The sequence below is a fragment of the Rhincodon typus genome, chromosome 9 (genome assembly GCF_021869965.1).
Source record: "Rhincodon typus isolate 14 chromosome 9, sRhiTyp1.1, whole genome shotgun sequence".
NCBI classification, from domain to species: Eukaryota; Metazoa; Chordata; class Chondrichthyes; order Orectolobiformes; family Rhincodontidae; genus Rhincodon; species Rhincodon typus.
In genome coordinates this window covers 389,034-412,644 of record NC_063340.1, presented here as the reverse complement: position 1 = coordinate 412,644, position 23,611 = coordinate 389,034, and the positions used below count along the sequence as shown (strand labels likewise).

The 23,611-nt window shown below is 41.7% G+C and overlaps 1 protein-coding gene across 4 annotated transcripts in view; it reads left to right on the top strand.

Annotated features, from left to right (window-relative positions):
- The window catches only part of LOC109917954 (dystrophin-like), a 333,913-nt gene that overhangs the window by 8,696 nt on the left and 301,606 nt on the right, over window positions 1–23,611 (top strand). For all 4 annotated transcript variants that reach the window (XM_048600638.1, XM_048600639.1, XM_048600636.1 and 1 more), the window contains exons 5-10: window positions 661–864; window positions 9,000–9,181; window positions 11,375–11,525; window positions 14,467–14,586; window positions 19,048–19,149; window positions 19,329–19,436. In XM_048600638.1, coding sequence (XP_048456595.1) covers window positions 661–864; window positions 9,000–9,181; window positions 11,375–11,525; window positions 14,467–14,586; window positions 19,048–19,149; window positions 19,329–19,436 — 867 coding nt within the window. The remainder of the gene's footprint in view (window positions 1–660; window positions 865–8,999; window positions 9,182–11,374; window positions 11,526–14,466; window positions 14,587–19,047; window positions 19,150–19,328; window positions 19,437–23,611) is intronic.

Genomic DNA, 23,611 nt, shown 5'->3' with positions numbered 1-23,611 from the left:
GAGCCCATGTACATTGTAGATTATAAATAAAAAATCTTTTTTATTTCTTGTAATTTTTAACTATTTATCTAATCCTCAGTTATATTCAAGTCATACCAGAAAAGCACTGGTTTTGCATTTAAGTGCCATGACACAAAAATTATGAAAACTATAAATTTTGATTCTAGTGGACATCGTATCAAATAGGTGACTGATTACAAGTTGTTAGATCACTTCAGTTTTCACCAGAAAAGGAGAGAGTCAGTGAGCATAAATGAAAATTTGAATGCAGGATAGCCCAATGGCAGTCTTCAGATCTAGTGACCCCTGAGTTTTAGCTGTCAATGTTTAAAGTCCAAACCACTCAGTTCCACTGATTTGTTTCCGTTTTGCCCTGTCTGAGCTTTCAGAGACTGAAGTTGTTTGATTGCTCTGTGTATATGTATTTCTAATTCAGAGTGCCGGAATCTGTTTACGGTTGTGACTTGAAATATCTGTAAGTTATTTGTGGGCTTTGAAGCAGCATTGTGTACACACCAATATAGTCTGCTAAACTAAAGGACTTGGAGATCCCAGTTTGGAACAACCCCCGTGGGCCAGATGATAATTTAGATGTTCCAAAGTTCTTAACTTATGGATAAGTAAACATGAATGTGTAAAGGATTCTTCTTCTTTGATTAGAATGTAACCTCTGAAAAGGAGACCCTCGACTCTCAGGCTGAAACTTCTAGTACAGTGCCCGAGATGGATGTGGACTTGGATGGTTATCAGGCAGTTTTGGAGGACGTTCTAACATGGCTATTGTCAGCTGAGGACACGCTTCATATGCAAGATGACATATCCTCTGATGTTGAGGAGGTGAAGGAACAGTTTCACGTTCATGAGGTATATACAGATACTGTATGTGTATCCAGGAGTATCCTGCTTTAGTCTTGTACTCTAAGATGGCTAAATCTTTGCTAGAAAGAAACAAAATAAATTACAGCTAACATTTGTTGTAATTAATACTGTGGATATTGCTGTAAATTAAATGAGAGAAATGGGATCAGGTGAAAGGTGATTTAGAAATCTAAAGAGCAAAGTTGAGGCTGTAGAGCAGCATTAAAATTTGGATGGAGGCAAGCAGAGCGGAACAGCAAGTTCAGATTTTAATTGTGCATCCGCTAATAGCGTATGTACAAAGAATAGCGGTAAAATAGTAAAGTTAAAGACTACATAGTGGATAGAACACTAAACAATAAATGCAGCAGGTTATAAAGAGAATGTTGAGGGTTGGGGAAGAGGCTTTAACCTTCTTATAGACTGGACTGGAGTGCAAAGGCAATGGGCCCTGACAATATTCCAGCAATAGCACTGAAGGCTTGTGCTCCAGAGCTTGCCGCTCTCCTAGCCAAGCTGTTCCAGTACAGTTATAACACTGGTATCGACCCTACAATGTGGAAAATTGCCCAGTTATGTCCTGTACGTAAAAAGCAGTACAAATGCAACCTTGCCAATTATCGCCCCATCGGTCTATTCTCGATCATCAGTAAAGTGATGGAAGGTGTCATCAAAAGTGCTATCAAGCAGCACCTGCTCAGCAATAACCTGCTCAGTGACACCCAGTTTGGGTTCCGCCAGGGCCACTCAGCTCCTGACCTCATTACAGCTTGTTTCAAATATGGACAAAAGAGCTGAATTTGAGCTAAGTATGACAGCTCTTGACATCATGGTCACGTTTGACTGTGTCTGGCATCAAGGAGCCCTGGCAAAACTGGAATCAATGAGTATCGGGGGGCCAACTCTCTGTTGGCTGGAGTCATATCTGACACAAAGGAAGATAGGCCTGGTTGATGGTGGTCAGTCATCTCAGCTCCAGGATATCCCTCTGCAGGAGTTCATCATAGTAGTGTCCTAGGCCCAACCAACTTCAGCTACTTCATCAATGACCTTCCCTTCATTATAAGCTCAGAAGGGGGGATGTTCGCCGATGATTGCACAATGTTCAGTATCGTCTGTGACAACTTGGGTACCTAAGCAGTCCATGTTTAAAAGCAGCAAGATTTGGACAGTATCTGGGCTTGGGCTGACAAGCAGCAAGTAACATTTGTGCCACATAAATGCCAGGCTATGACCATCACCAATAAGAGACAATCTAACCAGTGTACCCTTGACATTCAATGGTGTTACCATCACTGAATTTCCCCGCTATCAACATCCTGGGGATTACCATTGACCAGAGACTCAACTGGACTTACTACATTAGCGCAGTGGCTACAAGAGCGGGTCAGAGGCCAGGTATACTGCAGCAAGAAACTCACCACCTGATTCCTCAAAGCCTGTCCACCATCTATAAGGCACATGTCAGGAGTGTGATGTACTTTCCATTTGCCTGGGTGAATGCAGCTCCAACAATACTCAAGAAGCTTGTAGCAGCATTGTGTATCATTTACAAGATGCACTACAGAAATTCACCAAAGATTCTTAGTCAGCACCTTCTAGCACTCAGCCACTTCCATCTAGAAGGACAAGGGCAGCAGATACATGGGAAAACCACCACATGCAAGTTGCCCTCCAAGTAACGCACCATCCTGATTTGAAAATATATTGCCATTCCTTCAGTGTGATAGGATTAGTATCCTGGAATTGACTTCCTAAGGGCATTGTGTGTCAACCTACAGCATGTGAACTACAGCAGTTCAAGAAGGCAACTTGCCACCACCTTCTCAAGGGCAACTAGGGATGGGCAGTATATGCTGGCCAGCCAGCGAAGCCCATGTTCCATGTCACATGAGTGAATTAAGAAAAAGAGTTTGCAAAGTTAGTCTGAAGGGTGAGTATGTAGAATGCTTTTGTTACAGTTTCCTGTACCAATACATTGTGAAGTAATCAGGCAAAAAGCTGTTTTAGTGCTGAAGGGGTTTGACAGTGTTGACACTGAGAGGATAGAACCTTAGAATCAAGGAATTTCCCACTACAGAAGGAAGCCATTTGGCCCAGCATGTCTGTACTGCGTCCCGAGAGAGCTACCTAACCACTCCCATTCTCCAGCCCTATCTCCGTAGTTCTCTAAATTAATCACCTTCAACAGTATATCCAGATCTTTATTGAAACGTCCTCTGGAATCAGCCTCCACCAGTCTCCCAGATAGCGCATTCCAAATCCTAACAACTATGAGTGAAGAAATTTTCCCTCATCTCACTCCTACCTCTCATATTGACAGTCTTGAAATTGTGACAGTACTTACTGACGTACCAAATAGTGGAAACAGAATATTTTTCTTTACCCTTTTAAAATTTCTCATAATTTTGAACATCTCATAAGGTCACCTGTTAAGTTTTTCTGCTCCAAGGAGAATAAGCCCAATTTCTCTAATCTTCCTTTGCATCTACAGTCCCTAATTCTTGGTATCATTCTGCTAAATCTCCATTGCATTCTCTGCATGGCTTTAATGTCATTCCTTAATTAAGGTGTCCAGAACTGAACTGAACACAATACTCCGAATGTGGTCTGACCAATGATTTGTAGAGATATAGCATCACTTCCTATCTTTTATACCCTATGCCTCCATGATCCTGTAAGCCTTCTTAACAACTGTTTCAATTTGTCTGGCCACCATCAGAAAACTATGCACTTGAACCCCAAGTTTCCTCTGCTCCTATACTCTCCTGAAAGGTCTACCATTGACCCTGCTTTGTCTCTCCATGTTATTTCTTCCAAAATGCATTACCTCATATTTATGTGCATTGGAATTCATTTGCCATATTGCCTGTATCCTTTGGGTCAACTTGTTAATGTCTCTCTGAAGTCACTTCCTTAGTATTGTTGGCAAATTTAGAGATTTTGCCCTCCACACCCATTTCCAAATTGTTTCTACTAAACAAAAAAAGCAAGTTTCAACACTGATCTCTGGGGAACACCACTTTGAAACTCCAGTCTGAGAAATGTCCATCTATACCTACCCTCAGTTCATATCTTTTAGCCGACTTCTAACCCATGCTGCCAAGGATCCATCGATCCCAAGAATTTCTTGTTTTCTAACCAGCCTGCCATGTGGCGTTGTATCAAATGCTTTCTGAAAGTCCAAATATACAACATGTTACCCTCATGGATGTCCTGTGTCACACCATTAAATAACTCAGTTAAATTTGCCAGACATGACCTGTCCTTGACAAAGCCATGTTGACTGTCTAGTATTAACTTATTTTTCTCTAAGTGTGTATTTATCTGATCCCGTATAATGGAGTCCTTCAGTTTTCCCAGTATTGATTTCAGGCTGACAGGTCTGTAGCTTCCTGGATTATCCTTTGACCCTTTCTTAAAAGAACAGTGTCACATTTGCAACCCTCCAGTCCGCTGGGATTAACACTGTGTTCACAGGTGCCTGGAAAATTTCTGTAAAAGGCTCTATGATTTGCTCCCTTACTTCTCTTAGTAATCTCAGATGCGTTCCTATCTGTGCCTGCTGACTTCTCTACCTGGATTGCTGCCAGCCTTTTTAATACCGCTTATTTATCTATCACTATACTGCTAAGTTGCTCAGTACCCACATTTTCAATTGGGCCATTGTCATCATTTTTAATTTGGTAAAGACAGCAACATTGTACCTCTCCCATACCCTTTTCTTCTGTGAGCAGTTTATCCTGATTGTTCTTTATGGGCCCCACTTTATCCTTATTAATATGTCAATTTTTTTTAATTTGCCATCCTTTCCGCCAGTTCCAAGAAAGGGTCACCGGACCTGAAACGTTAACTCTGATTTTACTTTACAGATGCTGCCAGACCTGCTGAGCTTTTCCAGCAACTTCTGTTTTTTTTATCCTTTCCTCATGCTTCTCTTAGCCTTCATTATTCCAACCTTAGCCTCTTTCCTGCTTGTGAGATACTACTCCTGATTTCTATTGCTGTTATGATTCCTGTATGCATCATATGCCTCCTTTTTCCACCTTATTTTCTCATTAATATCCTATGTCATCAAGGGCACTCTAGTTTTGGATATCCCGTATTAACTTCTCATGGGTATGCACCCTATTCATCTCTATTTTACAGTCTTCCATTATTTTAACCACTGTTATAGCCACCAAACTGCCTTTCCAAGCTACCTGGTCCATTTCAACTTTTAGATCCCTAAAATCTGCGTTTTTCTAATCTGGGATTTTGACGCTTGACTGATTTTTAAAAAAATCCTTTTCCAGCTGAATATTGAACTTTATTATGTAATGATCGCTATTTCCCAAATGTTCCCCAATTCTGACATTCTCCACTTTGTCTGCCTCATTTCCTACGATCAGATCCAGCACAGCTTCCTTCCTGGTAGGACTGGAAATATACTGTTCCAGAAAGTTCTGCATGCATGCAGGAATTTCTCCCTTTCTGTTCCTCGTACTCTATATTTTTCCCAGTCTTCCCTAATCAACATCACCAACTGTCACAACTGTACTTGTCCTGCAGGTTTTAATAATTTGCCTACAAATGCTGTTTTCTACTTCCCACTATCTTGATGTCTGTAATAAATTCCCAACAAGGTCACCGCTCACTTCCTGTTTCTCACCTCCGACCATATAGATTCCAATTCAATAGCTGCATCTTATTCAAGTGCTGTGTGACTTTTTTGACCAAGACTGCTACAGGTCCTTCTCTACTTACCCTTTTCCTACTAAAAACATTATAACTTAGGATGTTATGTATCCTGTCCTGCTCTGGCTTGAGTCACATGTCTGTCACTGCTACCATGACATATCCTGTGGCTGAGGAATTTGGAACACTGAGGCACAGACTGAGGATAAGGGGTTGGTCATTTAGGACTGAGATGAGGAAAAATTTCTTCACTCAATGGATTGTGAATCCTTTGAATTTTCATTTCCAGACAGTTGTGTGCTCTTCAGTTGAATAAGTTTAAGTCTTTAGTAGATTGAGGTTGGTTGGCTCGCCGAGCTAGTTTGTTGTTCCGCAGACGTTTCGTTACCGTGCTTGGTCACATCCTCAGTGCAGCCTCTGATGAAGCGTCGGTGTGTTTTCCCGCCTGGTTTTTAAACTCTGGGGCCCGTTGCGATGGATTGCCTCACTTCCGGGTTTCCTCCGTAGTGGAATGTATATGGGGTCGAGTTCAATGTGTTTATTAATAGCCTGCTTCGTGGAGTGCCATGCTTCCAGGAATTCTCGTGCTTGTCTCTGCCTAGCCTGTCCCAGGATCTTGGTGTTGTCCCAGTCGAAGTCATAGTTCTCCTTGTCCATGTGGATTGAGATGAGTGAGTACCATGACTTTGACTGGGACAACACCAAGATCCTGGGACAGGCTAGGCAGAGACAAGCACGAGAATTCCTGGAAGCATGGCACTCCACGAAGCAGGCTATTAATAAACACATTGAACTCGACCCCATATACATTCCACTACGGAGGAAACCCGGAAGTGAGGCAATCCATCGCAATGGGCCCCAGAGTTTAAAAGCCAGGCGGGAAAACACACCGACGCTTCATCAGAGGCTGCACTGAGGATGTTACCAAGCACGGTAACGAAGCGTCTGCGGAACAACAAACCAGCTCGGCGAGCCAACCAACCTCAACACCCACAACCGGAGCTACAAATCTACTCCAAAATCTTTAGTAGATTGAATTTTAATCTCCTGGGGAATCAATGGAGATTGAGAGTGGACAGGAAAGTGATAGACGTTTAGCCATGATTATACTGAATGGCAGAGCAAACCCGAGGTGCTGTATAGTCTACTCCTGTCTTTCTCTCAATGTTCGCTGCTCATTCTTGTTACTTGTAGAATCTTTCTGCAAATTGACTGAAATGTTACATAAATTACGACATCTCAAAAAGAAAGTTCAGTGGCTCTCATGCTTTTAAACATCCAGAGGTTGCAGATGGTGCTTAAAAAAGTTGGTTCTTTCTTTTAAAAAAAAGTGAGTGATTGAAATGCTTTGAAAGGTGCTGCTGCTGCTGTGATAGAGGTAGATAAGAATCATCTCCAATATATCAGTGGTTTAGGTGTCATGTGTTTGGGTGCATTGGTGGTCTAGTTAAGACCGTGGAAATTAAAATGTTGGAAGCCTGAAATGTTTCAGTAGAATCGCCATTCATGTCAAACTTAGAAGTGTAAATTTCATGACGATGTTAACCGTTGCTATTAGCAGAGAAAACACCTTGCAGTCAGGAGCTGAACATTTCTGTTGGTTTCTGGGGCTGCACGGTGGTTCAGTGGCTAGCATTGCTGCCTCACAGCATGAGGGACCGGGGTTTGATTCCAGCCTTAGGTGACTGTCTGTGTGGAGTTTGCACGTTCTCCCGTTCTCTGGATCAGAAATTGGCTAGCTGTAAGAAGACAGAGGGTGGTGGTTGATGGGAAATGTTCATCCTGGAGTTCAGTTACTAGTGGTGTACCTCAAGGATCTGTTTTGGGGCCACTGCTGTTTGTCATTTTTATAAATGACCTGGATGAGGACGTAGAAGGACGGGTTAGTAAATTTGCGGATGACACCAAAGTCAGTGGAGTTGTGGATAGTGCGAAAGGATGTTGCAGGTTACAAAGGGACAAAGATAAGCTGCAGAGCTGGGCTGAGAGGTGGCAAGTGGAGTTTAATGCGGAAAAGTGAGGTGATTCACTTTGGAAGGAGTAACAGGAATACAGAGTACTGGGCTAATGGTAAGATTCTTGGTAGTGTGGATGGGCAGAGAGATCTTGGTGTCCATGTGCATAGATCACTGAAAGTTGCCACCCAGGTTGATAGGGTTGTTAAGAAGGCGTACGGTGTGTTAAGTTTTATTGATAGAGGGATTGAGTTTCGGAGCCATGAGGTCATGTTGCAGCTGTACAAAACTCTGGTGCGGCCGCACTTGGAGTATTGCGTACAGGTCTGGTCGCCGCATCATAGGAAGGATGTGGAAGCATTGGAAAGGGTGCAGAGGAGATTTACCAGGATGTTGCCTGGTATGGAGGGAAGGTCTTATGAGGAAAGGCTGAGGGACTTGAGGCTGTTTTCGTTAGAGAGAAGAAGGTTAAGAGGTGACTTAATAGAGACGTACAAGATGATCAGAGGATTAGATAGGGTGGACAGTGGGAGCCTTTTTCCTCGGATGGAGGTGGCTAACACGAGGGGACATAGCTTTAAATTGAGGGGTGATAGATATAGGACAGAAGTCAGAGGTAGGTTCTTTACTCAGAGAGTAGTAAGGGCGTGGAATGCCCTGCCTGCAAAAGTAGTAGACTCGGCAACTTTAAGGGCATTTAATTGGTCATTGGATAAACATATGGATGATAATGGAATAGTTTAGGTTAGATGGGCTTCAGATTGGTTTCACAGGTCAGCGCAACATCGAGGGCCGAAGGGCCTGTACTGCGCTGTAATGTTCTATGTTCTATGTTTGCATGGGTTTCCTCTGGGTGCTCTCCTCTCCTCCCAAAGTCCAAAGATGTGCAAGTTAGATGGATTGGCCATGGGAAATGCAGGGTCTTGGGGATAGGGTAAGGGGGTAGACTGGGTGGGATGTTTGAAATATTTGTGTGGACTTGTTGGGCCGAATGGCCTGTTTCCGCACTGTAGGGATTCTATGGATTCTATTATTTTGCAAATGAAAATGACCATGAAATTGGCAGGATTCATTCGTGCGTTTCTTCTGAATTAGACTGACTGTCTGAAAAATAGTTTGCCCCATTTGAGAAGGCTGTAGGATGTTTATAATTTAATGCCTTTATAACAGCTGGTATTCTGTGCTAATAGTAGGTCAAAAAGGCAGTGCGGTTATTAAAAAAAAACGGCAATTCACTTTTTGGGTTTCAAAGTCGTTTTATTAATTCCAAAACCTATGTGACTTAGACTGGAAACTGATTTATTTTTAAAAGACTTAATTAGCCGAAGTGCACAATCTGTGAATCCATAGTAAACTAAAATGCTGCGCTTACCTTTGTGCACCAGAATGATGATTGTTATTGAGTTTAGTATGACTGGTTCGATATGATTACTTTAAGGTTATTCAATGATGAATTTTGTTAACTGTGCATTTCCCATTTGACTGCCCGTTTTATCCTTTCTGATTCAGGGGTTTATGATGGAGCTGACTGCACATCAGAGTAATGTGGGTAATGTACTTCAGACTGGAAACCAGCTCATTGCCCAGGGCAATCTGACAGAAGAGGAGGAGAATGAGATCAGAGAACAGATGTCTTTGCTTAATTCTAGATGGGAAAACCTGAGAGTTGCCAGCATGGACAGACAAGCCAAGTGAGTTTTAAACTGACTGTTCAGACTAAATGTCTTTATAGCTTAAGACTATTATTTATAGAGGTAAAATTTCCAATTTCCTACTGTATCATAGTGCTGCTTTCTCATTGGAGAGAGATGACTGGTGGTGGTTTAACCTGAAGGTCACCACCTCTCAGGTATGAGAAGAGGTTGAGAAGGAGAATCCTTCATGTAACCAAATTCGGTATGGGAATTGAATCCATGCTGTTAGCATTAACATCACAGACCAGCCATCCTGCCACCTGAGTTAATCGAGCTCCTTATATATAGCAGTTGCTGAATTAATGCGTGTTCTCATAGGGCTGGAGGAAGGCTTTAAATGTTAATTTAGAAGAAAACTTCATTGTAGATCTCTGACTTGAGTAACCAGTAAGACCATAAGAAAGAGCAACAAAAATAGGCCGTTCAGCCCCTTGAGCCTGCTCCACAATTCGGTCGGATCATGGTTGATCTGACATTCCTCATCCACTTTGCTGCATTCCCTATAATCCTTGATTCCCCTAAAAAGACCATAAGATCTAAGCTACTGAGATCTACAGTACTTCTGATGAGATCTGACCAAAGCTGCCCATAACTTAAGCATTGCCTCCTCCCATGTATTCCCGGCTCGAGATAGGAGCTAGTATTCCGTGAGCCTACTTGATCAGATTTGTAGCTGTGTTTTTAGTAATTTGTGTACATGCACACTCAAATCACTCAAGCTTCTGTTATTGTATTTGACTTTGTTCATAGAACATATTCCACAAACATTAATTTAGCTTTGCAGAGGCAGTAAATGTGTTCAGCAATAATTATGAAGTTAGCACACATTTAAAAACTTATTTACACTTTATTCAACAAGGCGTAACTTTCTATGGGATTTTAGAGTGAGACTAAGAGTTAGGATCATAGATTCCCCAAAAATGTGGAAGCAGGCCATGTGGTCCATCAAGTCAACACTGACCCTTTGAAAATCACCCTGCGCTGCCCCTCCCCCACCGTAAGTCTGCATTTCCTGTGGATAATCCAACTAGCCTGCACATCCTTGGACACTGCGGGCAATTTAGCATGGCCAATCCACCTAACCTGCACATCTTTGGACTGTGGAAAGAAACTTAAGCACCCGGAGGACATCTATGCAGATAGGGGGAGAATGTGCCCTCTAGCACTTTGAGGCAACAATGCTAACCCCACTGAGCCACTGTGCTGCCCACAGGCAATCAAAGGTTCTTGTTTCCAGAGAAGATTGTAGTCTTTGGGAACCTCTACAGTGCACTCTATGAAGGAGGGTGAATAACAACTTCTGGATTTCACATTATTCTGCACAATGTCCAAATGCCAAAGTTATAGCCAGTTTAAGTTAATGACAGAAATGCTGATAGTTTGATCAGTGCAGTCTGTTGGAGCCCAGCATTCTTAAGGCACGTTAAAAATGTGAATAGGTTTGTGTTCGGATGTAGTATTTGTTGTTCTTAAAGAATGATATAGTGAAGGGAGCCAACATTCGGACTTGTATGCCCATAGAGACTCTTTGAAAGAACTAACTGATTAGTACCTGCTCTCACACCATAGGCTTTTGTATTTCTCCTCAAAGTAGTTATCCAATGAAGACTTTCATTTACATAGTGCCTTTCGTGACCTCTGATCTTTGATTTTCTGAAGTGTAGGGGCAGTTATCATGTAGGAATATTTTCATCCACTTTTCAGGCAGTGTATTCCAGATCTTCATAACTCGTTGGTTTGAGAAAAACCTCTCCTAATTACACCACAAGTTCTTTTGCCAATTAACTTAAAAATATGTCCCCTGCTTACTGATTCTTGTGCCCTTAGAAACATGATCTCCCTATCTATTGTATCAAAATTCGTTATGATATTTAATATCTTTGTTAAATGTACTTCTAATGTTCTTTGGAGGAAGATCAAACCAATTTCTCCAAACTCTCCACAAGCCTGAAGTGTCAGACTTGTGAATGTAAGTAGTTTAAGATTATAGGGATAAACATGTAACTTACGCTCAACTCCTGTGTTGTCAACAGGTCTTGGTGAAATGTTCTTTTATTTGGAAATAATGGTGACTCCTAATGAGCACCACTGCCCGTCCTCCCACTACACAATCTGAAACCCAAGTTTAGCATCCTGCTTTTTTCCCAATTGTGTGTTGCTCATTAAATTCCAAATTCACTAATGTTTCAGGCTTCATGATGTTCTAATGGAACTGCAGCAGCAGCAGTTGCGGCAGCTATCAGATTGGCTCACTCGGACAGAAGCACGTATTCAAAAGCTGGAAGCACAATCTGCAGTAAATGAGTTGGGGTCCCTTAAACTGCAGATTGATGAACATAAAGTAAGTGCATTTGACCTGAGAAACTCCAGCTGCTGATTAGAAGAGTTGGTGTAATGACTCTTGGTAACATTTTTTGATGACTGTATCCTGTGCTGAAACTTAGGGCATTCTTTATTGATGAGTGGATATCTGTACATTAAGAATCATAATTATTTTAGGCCTCTTCCAGTCTTCATGTATGCATTACTGCTGTGATACCCAGTTGTAGGTACATGCTTTGTTATCCAGCCCGTTCATAGCTCTTAATCTACATTTTTATCTATTTAAGCCTTGTCTTGCACTGCATCATTGCCCCAGTTAACTACACCCTTGTGGTTCCGTGTGTGTACAAGAACAAATTCTTTAGAATTAATGCATTTCACCTTAAAAAGTGTTATTCAGTCATTCCTTTGAACAAGTCTGTTAACGTTTTAGTGGCTTATCAACTAAATTTCAATTTTGAGAGCCTTAGCATCTCTGGACTTGTTAGCCTCTAGTGCCTTAGGTTTTAGCTTCTGGTGGGAATTCAGTCATTTTCTCTTTTATCTAGTAGTTTGAGCATTGAAATCTGAAAAGGTAACCTAAGTTTTCATGGAAACGTAGAATTACTGCACAGAAAGAGGCTATTTGGCCCAGAATTTTCATGCCAATTCTGCAAGAGCCCTGCTGTTGCCTTTTCTTTATGGTCCTATAAATTTTCTCCTTTTAGGTGTTTATTCAGTTCCGTTTTAGATGCCATGACTTGATTTGCGTCCACCACACTTCGAGTCAGTGCTCTGCAGATCATAACCACATTTTGCCATGCTGCCTTTAGTTCTTTTGCCAAACACTTTAAATATGCACTCTCTAGTTCTTGACCCTTCTGCCAATAGGAAGATTTTCTCTCTGTCTACTGCCTAGAACCCTTCTGACGTTGAACAAATCTCTCTTAGCCTTTCTTCTTTAAAGAAAACAATCCAATCTATCCATGTAATTGACGTCTATCATCCCTGTAACTCTTTTCCACGTAAACCATGTGAGTCTTTTCTGCATCCTTTGTAAACCCTTCACATCTTTCCTAAGGCAAGTGTCCAGATTTGAGCACGATACTTCAGCTGAGGCTGAACTTTTCTCACCCCTTCCTACCAAAATAAGGTATTTTGCACTTCTTTGTTAACCTTCCACATGCCAACCCGTTCCACCAGCTTAGGTATGACCTCTTGAAATCTGTCACTGTTTTCTTCAGAGTTGATAATACTTACGAGTATAGAAGCATCTGAAAATTTTGAAACTGTTCTCTGTACACCCAAGTTAAAGTTTCATTAATGTAGATTAAGAGAAATAGTGGTCCTGGAAGCAACTTCTCTGCCTTAATATATTGATCCTCTTTTTGATCCCTAGTAGTTGACTATTTACGTTAGACAATTTATTTAATTTTGAAAAAGCCTTTAGATACCATTTTATGTTGTCTGCCAGTCCTTTCTCTTCATTTCTCTTTTGCCTATTATTTCCCTTTTCACTTTCCTTCTGAATGTGCAGTATTCAGCTTGGTTGTCATTTGTATTATGAATCTGTGTTGGAATATGCTGCCTTTTCTGCTTTTTCTTACTAACAAGTTTGTTCATTGCGCTGGGAACTCTGGCATTTGTTGCTTTAATTTTCCCTCTTGTGGGAATGTACCTTGACTATACCTGAACCACAACCTCTTTACAGTCATAATTAAGGTGGCCTGTTTTACAGTTACAATGTTGCCTGCCAACCTTTGATTTAAATTTGCCCCTAGACATATCCATTCTTGACCCACAGAAATTCACTTTCCTCCAGTAAGTCTTTTGCTCTAGATTTCCTTTTTTCCTATCCATGCCTAGTCAAAACCTTATGATACAAAGATCACTTTTCTTAAATGTTCTCCTATTGACTAACAGTGCATTCGTCAAATATTCTAAACAGAGATATGCAATATGACTTGAAGCTATTGGAATTCATGGTGATTTATGGTTGCTTCAATTTTTCTTTGTGCTCTCAAAGTTGTAAGATTTTTGAAAATGTGCAACAAATGCACTGTTAAAATAGTAAAAAAAAACTGTAAGTAAAGCACCAAAATCAGTGTCTTCTACTAATTGGGCTGTACCATATCAGCTAGACACATAGCTTGGCTGTGCCTCTCAATATACCTACTACATGACTGCACATCTTATGATCCCATGCACCAACTTTAAATTTCCATTATCCTGCAGGGTACAATTTAACTACATTTCTTGGATTTTTAGCAAAGAAACATCACAAAATTAAAACTAAATAATGGCTATATGGGCCAAAGTAGACTTGTCATTTGCAGCTACAAGAATCACCAGTTTTGCTTGTTCATGTTCTAAGGAAGGGTCACCACACCCGAAATGTCAAATTCTGACTTTTTTCTTCACAGATGCTGCCAGACCTGCTGAGCATTACCAGCAACTTCTGTTTTTGTTGCTAGGGCTTATGTTCTCTGAAACTGTCATCCAGAGATATTAAAATCTGTTCCCGATCAAGGAACATAGAAACAGGAGGAAGCCATTCAGCCTGTTGATGTTGATCATTGTTGACCGTCTACTTCAATGCCATTTTGTTTGCACTATCTCCATATCCCTTAATGCCCTCAGTTTCCAGAAATCCGTTGATTTCTGTCTTGAACATGTTCAATGTTTTGAGATTCCACAGCCTCTGGGATGGAAAATTCCAAAGACTTATCTTACTTTGAGCGAAGACATGTCTCATCTCGGTCTTAAAGGGCCTGGCGCCAATTTCTGAGAATTGGTCCCCTGCCTCTACACTCAGCAGTGTGTCTACATGCCCCCTATCAAGTTCTGTTAGAATTTTGTAGTTAATCCTTGACATTTGATTTTTATGATGAATTTAGACCAGACCTGTTCTTGTTAATTTAAGGTACTTCAATATTAATAAAGTTAATAGCAGTGTGCTGGTGTGTTGCATTCTTTTACAGCTATTGCAAAGTGACTTGGAGACAGAGCAGGTGAAGGTGAACTCTCTGACACACATGGTTGTGGTTGTGGATGAGAATAGTGGCGAGAGCGCTACAGCTGCACTGGAGGACCAGTTACAGGTAACTGACTTCTTGTAGAGGCTGACAAGACTAGTAATACAACAACCATGAAACTGATAGAATTTGTTGCATGACAATACACTTTACAATAGAAAGTATAACTCAAAATATTAAAATAATTTTTCTAAACATTGGGAAATGTTGCTTTCAACTCACTCCCATTTGATCATTCAAAAAGGTTAGTAGAAGTTAAATTCCTTTTAAAATACAGTTAATTAGTTCACGAGAATAGCAACACGATAAACAACTTGTGTAATTATTGGTAATGGGATAAATGTTGACCAGTGCAACAAGCAAATTCTTCTGCTCCTTTTATGGTATCTTCTATATCTACCTGAACAGAAATGTTCCTCAGTTTAATGCTTCGTCGAAAAGATGCACTACTGCTATGCAGCGCACTCTTGGGACCACGCTGAACAATCAACCTGAATTTAGTTCCAGGGTGGAACCTGGACTCTTAATCTTTCGACTCAGGTGAAAGTACTGCTACTGATCAGAGTTTAACTCGACATAAATGTTAACCTTATCTGCAGAGAGTGAGAGAACTGAAACTACTAGGCTGATGCTTTGGGATTATGACTGCAGATGACTGAAGCGGTCTTGATGCTACAGTGTACAGTCACCTGCCCCTATATACATTGTATTACAGAGAAATAGAACTTCTGAATATAGATTATTTTTGGGAAAGAACTTCCTATATTCATAACAGGATACAAGCATGGAAATAATTTGCATAATTTTGCATCCAGCATAATCTCTTTGTCATAAATGCTATTCCTATTTGTCCATTGTTTTGGCTACGTCAGACTCAAACCTCACCTGACGTTCAAATTCAATTTCTGTGAAGAACCACTAATCAATGCAATATCTCCACTTTTTCCTTTCTATCCCACCCCTAAATCACAGGTTTTTTGAGGTCAATTGTACCATCTTAGCTGAAAGCCGTGAATATAACGAGTTAGGTCCAACCATGCACTCATTATGCATCTCTCTCTCTGTACATATCTTTTTCTTCCTTCCTACACTTTGTATGAATGTCTTTGTCTGCCCACTTTCTCTTTCCTTGCGTGTGTGTGTGTCCTATTTCCATCTGCCTCAAACAATTGCATGTCCTTTACAATGATGTTGTATTGCTACTAATATTTTTTGTGGCGTCGTATCTTTACAGGCTGCCACTGCTTCTAAGTTATGTAGCTCATACATTCACTTTTTCCCCTTTATGATTCCTACTACTTATGGTTCTTTTTTTGTCTGACTGATGTATCCCATTCCGCCATTCATTTTACTGCATTGCATTTATCACCGCTTTTGTTGTCATGGAGACTTGATCCAACATTTTGAGGAGACTGACTAAATTTAGTATGAACTATCATACCCAACAAGCTACCAAAGATCTGTTCTCTTTCAGTGGTCTTATAGTGGCCAATGATACTCTAGGCACTCATGGTCATTGTATGTAGAATGTAGAACAGTACAACACAGATACTGGCCCTTTGGCCTACCATGTCTGCACTGACCATGATGCCATTCTAAACTAGTCCTATCTGCCTGCACTTAGTTGATATCCCTCAATTCCTTGCCTGTTCATGTGTCTGTCCAAACTTTCCTTATTGCTAATAGACTCCAAACCAGGCAAAATATTGGGAAACCTCTTTTGCACCCTGTCCAAAGCCTTTATGTTTTTCCTATGGTGTGGTGACCAGAATTGCGCGCAGTACTCCAAATGTGGCCCAACTAAAGTTTTGTACAGCTGCAACATGCTGCATCCCTTCTTTACCAGCTTATCTGAAATAGCTCCACAAGAAGTCATTACCCCATCACATTTATTTACATGTGATCAGTCCTAGACACTAATCCAGCTCCCTCAGAGCCAGCTCTCGGAGTGAATGGATGTCTGATGCTCCTGTTCTTATCTGTCAGTCCCCAGCATTTTTTTGATGGCCAGGAGAAGCTGTTTAGAGACCTACTCAACCAGTGTTCTGTCGTTGATCCTTGAACGCATCCCACAGCATACTGCACCCCATGAGCTCAGCAACATCCATCTTGCACAAAGACCATCTTCCAGCTCAAGAACAACAAGGCTGCTGGAGCAGACGGTATCCCCACTGAGGCAGTGAAGTGCGGCGGCAAAGAGTTCCCGCACAGCTACACGGCCTTGTCTGCCTTATCTGGAAGGAGGAGAGCATCCTGGGACCACTCCGAGATGCCACAGTCATGAGTATTTTCTAAAAACGGAACAAGTCTGACTGTTGTAACTACAGGGGAAACTTCTGGTTGTCAACCATTGGCAAACTCATTGCCAAGGTCCTCCTCACCTGGTTCCTCTCTGTGGCTGAGGAACTCCTCCCTGAATCTCTGTGTGGCTTTTGGCCACAAAGAGGCACAACAGACATGATTTTCACTGCGCAACAGCTGCAGGAGTAATGCAGAGGAAAAGAATCTACCCGTGTATGTAGCTTCCTTTGACCTTAGAAAGGCCCTTGATACTGTCAGTCGGGAAGCATTATAGAGCTTTCTTCTCCGTTTTGGTTGTACCATGACGTTTGTCACCATCTTCTGCCTGCTCCATGAAGACGTGGAAGCCATGGTAATGACAAATGGCTCCATTACCGACCCATTCCCTGTTCGGACCAGTGTCATTTAGGGCTGAGTCATTGCCCCAACATTGTTCTTGATCTGTCTCGCTGCAGTGCTTCACCTCACTGACAACAAGCTCCTTGCTGGAGTGGAGCTAACTTGCAGAACTAGTGGGAAATTATTCAACCTCCACCACCTCTAAGCTAAAACCGAAGTCACCCCAACCAGTGTCATCGAGCTGCAGTACGCAGATGATGCTTGTGTATGTGCAATCTCAGAGGATGTACTCCAGACATCGTCAGCACCTTTGCAGAGGCAAATAAGAGCATGGATCTTGCCCTGAACATTTGCAAGCTGAACCTGACCCGGCATTGTGGAGTGAACCCCTGATCATCAAGGTCTGTCGGGATGCCTTAGAAAACATTGATCTCTTCCAATACCTCAGAAGTGCCCTGTCGGCCAATGTAGCTATTGATGAAGAGATCCAGCACCACCTCCAGTGTGCCAGCGCAGCCTTCAGCCGCCTGAGGAAAAGGATGTTCGAGGACGACAACAACAGATGTGGTGGTTCCCACCCTCCTATATGGCTCTAAGACGTGGACTGTCTACAGCAGATACCTCAAGGCGCTGGAGCAGTACCACCAACCCTGCCTGTGCAAGATCCTGTGGGTCGCTGGAAACAAAGATACACCACTACCAGGGTCCTTGACTAGGCCAACATCGCCAGCAATGATGCACTGACCGCCATTGATTGGCTACGATAGACTGGGCATGTTGTCTGCATGATTGACAGGAGACTCCCCAAGCAGGTGCTGTGTTCTCAGCTTCGAAATGGCTTGAAATGGACAGAGGAAGTGCTTCAGCAATACCCTCAAGGCCTCACTGGTGAAGTGTGACATTCCCACAGACACCTGGGAATCACTGGCCGAAGACCATCCAAAGTTGAGGAGGAGCAACTGGGAAGGTGTCGAGTGTCTCGAAACTTGCCATTGAGAAAAAGTGGAAGCCAGGCAAAAACTGTGAAAGGAATGTGCTGTCACACCAATGCCTCACCCACTCTTTCATATGACCACCATCTGCCCGAAGTGTAACAGAGCCTGCAGTAGCCGCATTGGTCTGTACAGCCACCTACGGACTTACCCTGAGAGTGGAAGAGAGTCACCCTTGTCTGCGAGGGACCACTCATAATGATGATGAATGATATCTGTCAACCAGGGCTGTCTGATTGGATCAGATTAATAGGCCCAATTTGGGAACTCCTATTCTGTGAGGTCCACCTGGCTGACCTCTTTACAATCACCTTATTATCCACTTGTGTTGCAACTTCAAGGGAGCTGTGGACTTACACACCAAGATCCCTCTTTACATTAATGCTGTTAAGGGTTCTGCCATTTACTGTATATTTTGCTTTTGCATTTGACTTCCCAAAATCCATACCTCATACTTGTTTGGATTAAACTCCATCTGCCATTTCTCTGCCCAACTTTATAACTGATCTATATCCTGTTATATCCTTGGACAACCTTCCTCACTGTTCACAGCTCCACCAATTTTTGTGTCGTCTGCATTTTAACCCCTTGTTTCAGGTAATTGAAAATAACTGGGGGGTGAAAAGTGGCATATAGCAGGCTACAAACTACGCAACTAAGTTGTATTTTCACTTTTTAAATGTGTAAACAAGCGCAGTCAAGACTAACTACAAAACTCCTAGACTGATGTGATTTGCCTATCACAAACCTATCACTTACTTCTGCACAAATTTATTTCCTGGAAGTGATTTGCATCTCTAGTCTGTGTGGCTCAGCTATTCACTGCTAAGATGGCAGAACCTATGTAGAACTCATCCAATGAGCATGTGGTAATTTTTGATTGTCATTGTTGTAGTCACTTGGTGAGCGCTGGGCAGCTGTTTGTCGTTGGACAGAAGAGCGATGGCGCCTGCTGCAGGATATTTTTGTGAAGTGGCAGCGACTATCAGAAGAACAGGTGGGTGAAAGTTATGAACAATTTTTATTAAAAAAAGACAGTGTATTTCCAAAAAAAGGACCCTCATTTGTATATTTATTGATAGTGCTGTCTTGAGATTGCGATAATTTTCATGATATTAGGCGGGGTGATGGGGAAAATCAATTTAAAAAGTATTTCGTGTATTTTTTTAATTGTAGCTGCTGCTTGAAGCTTGGCTGTCTCAGAAAGAAGATGCTTTCATTGCAATGCAAACCAGCAGCTTTAGGGATCAGAGTGAGACTGAAGTGAACATTTACAGATTGGAAGTAAGTAGGCCTTGTTTGCGCACCAGATTTTATTGAGGAACTGAAGTTGCTTTTGCTTGTTTAAACTAGTGATGGGGTAAAATAATCCCAGTCGCTGTCTATTTGAGTTTCTCTGAGGATTCGACATGTGTGGACATTGAGTGAAGCCGTGAAGGACTAAAAGCTGACGAGTCCCCATTCCTGATGGATGACATCCCATGGCTTTTAAATAAGCAATTGCTGAGTTAGGAAATGCACTGATTTTAATTTTCAGAAATTCCTAGATTCTGGATAGAGTCATAGAATGTAGAAGAAACCCTTCAACCCATCAGGTCGACACCAACAAAAATCTAAATCTACATTAGTTCCACTTTCCAGCATTTGGCCTACAGCCTTAAATGCATTGACATTTCAAGTGCTCATCCAAGTACCTTTTAAAGGTTATGAGGTTTCCTACCTTAACTACCCTCACAGCCAGAGCATGCCAGGTACCCAAAGGGTTTAAAAAAAATGCTCCTCAACTTCCTGCTAAACTCCCTGCCTTTCCCTTAGAATTATGCCCCCTTGTTATTGATCCTTGAACTAAGCTGTTTTCTGTCCACTCTGTCAATGCCCCTCATAATCTTATATGCCTCAATCAGGTTTTCTCGCCGCTTTCTCTGCTCTAAAGAAAACAACCCGAGCTTATTCAGCCTTTCTTCATAGCTAAAGTGCTCCATGACAAGCATCATCCTGGTGAATCTCCCCTGCAGTCACTTTCTTTCTATAGTGCGGTGACCAGAACTGCACACAGTACTCCAGCTGTAGCCTTATCAAAATTTTACACAACTCCAACATGACCTCCTAGCTCTTATAATCAATTCCATGATTTATAAAGGCCTTTTAACCATTAACCTGTCCTGCCACCTTCAGGGATATATGGACAAGAACCTCAAGATCCCTTTGTTTCTCGGAGCTCCTTAGTGTCCTGACATTCATTGCATACACTGTTGTCTTGTAGCTTCTTCCAAAGTGCACCACTTCTCACTTATCAGGTTAAATTTCACCTTCCTTTGATCTGCCCACCTGACTAATCCGTCTTTATCTTCCTGTAACATAAGATCTTCTTCCTCACTGTCAACCAACTGGCCAATTTTCACGTCATCTGCAAACTTACTTATTGGCCCACTCTCACATTCTCATCTACATCATTTAGATGTATCATGAATAATAAGGAACTCAGCACTGATTCCTACCAGACACCAGTCTCTAGTCTAACAAGCAGCCTTCTACCACTATCCTCTGTTTCCTACACTAAGTCAATATGAATGATCATAACTCCATTAGATGTAAGGTTGTTATGGCAAAGTACAAGGATGGTCCAAAATCCAAGTTCTGTCCTGACGGAAGACCCATTTTAATAAGATCAGGTATGATTTAGCCAGAGTGGACTGGGAACCGATACCTTTAGGAAAATCTGCGTCAAAGCAGTAGTGCTATGGCCTGCTGTTCTTCTCCTCCCTCTTGTGCAGCAGACCCATCCATGATGCCATGAAATTGGCTCTCTCTGCTTTCCCCTGCACAGTCATCTCCCCCAGCAGTACCCAAAATGGTATATCTCTTAGAAAAAAGGATGGCCACAGAGGGCTCCTGCACTAGCTGTCTTCCTGTACTGTGCCTGGTGGTCACCCGTACCTTCTCCATCAGCGGTGTGATTACCTCACTGGATGTGCTGTCCACAGCATGCCGAGCATTGTAGATGCTTCACAGTGAATTTACTGGCAGCTGCTGCTCTGAAGGGTGTAGCTGCAGCTGGTCACATTTCCTGCATGTGTTCACCAGGAACAACTGAAGCTTCTATAATTTGCCACATAGCACAGGGGCAGCATATCATGGGTGCGATTCCAACTGCCATGACTTCACTTAAGCTCCTTAGTTCCTCCTTTCTTTAGAAAAAAAATTATGGCTGTGTAAGATTCCTAATAAATTACTTCCCTTACTTGGTTTACTTAAAATTACTTTTTTATATTGGATTAGACTGTCATTTATTCCTGTTGTTTCTCAGTTCATCCTTTCTTCCAAAAACATGGACCATTTGAAATCCTAAGCCAATCAAACACTGAAACAACCCCACCACCTCCAATATCCTGGTGAGGGTCCAAATTTTGCCTCAGCTTCCTGTGGAATGTTGACCCAGATGGCATTGTCATTTAGATACTTCATAATCAATCTGGGCAGGCATTTTATTATACGCCTCTGGAGCAGGTGGGATCTGAACCTGGGCCTCCTGGCTCTGAGGTAGGAACACTACCATTGTACCACAAATATCCTCCTAGTTGCAGCTTACCAACCTGCAAATGACCTATTTATTCCTTTTGTCGTTTTTAAAATCTGTTAACCAGTTCTGAATTGAAGTTGATATGTTAGAGCACATGGGATTAGGGATAATTTTGTTCACTAACATCATTTGAGATCTTATTGAAAATCTGAAAACCCAAATGCACCATCTCCTCCCATTCCCCCTTGTCTGCCAGTTCTATTCCCTATATCCTCACAAATCTCTAACAGGCTTGTCAAACACGACTTCTTCATGAATAAACAAAGATCTGCGGATGCTGGAAATCTGAAACAAAAGCAGAAGTCAGGTCTGGCAGCATCTGTGGAGAGTCACCCCAAAACATTAACAGCATTCTTTCTGCAGATGCTGCCAGACGTGCTGAGATTCTTCACCAAGTTATGTTTTTACTTCTTGATAAGTATATGTTGATTACACCTAATCCTGCCATTGTTTTTGAAGTGTCAGATTTGCATGTGCAAAAATGATTAAGTAGGTGGTTATTTGAAAGGCTGGCTGAACTTGAAGTTATGAAAGACTGAATGGGATGCAGCTAATAGTTTAAGTGAACTGGGATGGAAATTGTGCAATTACTAACCAGACCTTCTAATCTACCTGAGGTACAGGGATTGTGCAGAGGATTTGTCCAAAAAAGGTTGTAAGGATAAAGTTGGCAGTTTAACACTGGTAGTAGGAAAGCTTTTAGAAAGAAGGACGTAGGCTAATGATAAGATACTCAAGATGCAATTTTAAAGGCTGAACAGGAGCTGAGGGACCTGGAGATATTTATGTACAAATTGTTAAAGGTGCCAGAGCATATTAAAAAAATGATAAACAATGCAAATGGTGCTTTGCAAATAAAAATATAGCGAGTACGAAACAATGACACCATGATGAACCTTTCTAATAAACTGGTTTAGCCTCAGCTGAGGTACTGTAATAAATACTGGGCACCACACTCTGGGAGAGATATGAAGGCATAAAGAAGGGTGCAAAAAAGCTTCAACGGCATGATTCCAGGAATGAGAGACTTCACTTTCTTGAACAGAAGGGGAAGGTGATGGCATAATGATAAACGCTGGCCCAGGTAGGGATGCCCATGTCCCATGAGCAAATTAAAAAAAAGATAGATAATAAGAGTTGTTCAAAATTATGGAGAGAAGTTGTTTTCAGTAGTGTGTGATAGAGAGCCAGAGGTCAGTGATCTAAAGTGAATGGAAAAAGAACATGAAGTAAACATTTCATGCAGTGTGTGGTTCTGATCTAGAATGTATTAATTGAAATTGTGGGAAAACCAAGCTAGTTGTAGCTTTCAACAAGGGAATTGGATAATTATCTTAAGAGGAAATGTTTGTAGGACTATGTGGTAAAGGTTGACCTAATGGGACTAGCTGAAATGCTTTTGCAGGGATGTGTACAGACAAAATGGGCAATTTAACCATCTTCTGTATTGTAAATGTTCTATGATTCAGGTTTGTTTGTCAATGCCATAATGTAGCGCATCACAATGATTTTTCTGTGTTTAAGGCTTTATGTGCGTAATAGGTGCTGCTTGTAAATAAGCATACACAAGTCCTATTAGGTTAGCTGCTTTCCTGTTGATCTGTTGAGTGTAAAAGACTTCATTAACATTATTATTTTTTTTGGCAGAAAAGAGAGGAATAGAATTTTTACTTATACTTGTTTTAAAAAAAACTTAAAAGTAAGGAGCAACAGTTTAATGTTTGATCCTTGGTGAGAAAAACTGCATAAGTGGGATAGTAAAATTGTTTAGAGATAGTAGGAACTGCAGATGCTGGAGAATCCGAGACAACAAGGTGCAGGGCTGGATGAATACAGCAGGCCAAGCAGCATCATAGGAGCAGAGAGGCTGACGTTTCGG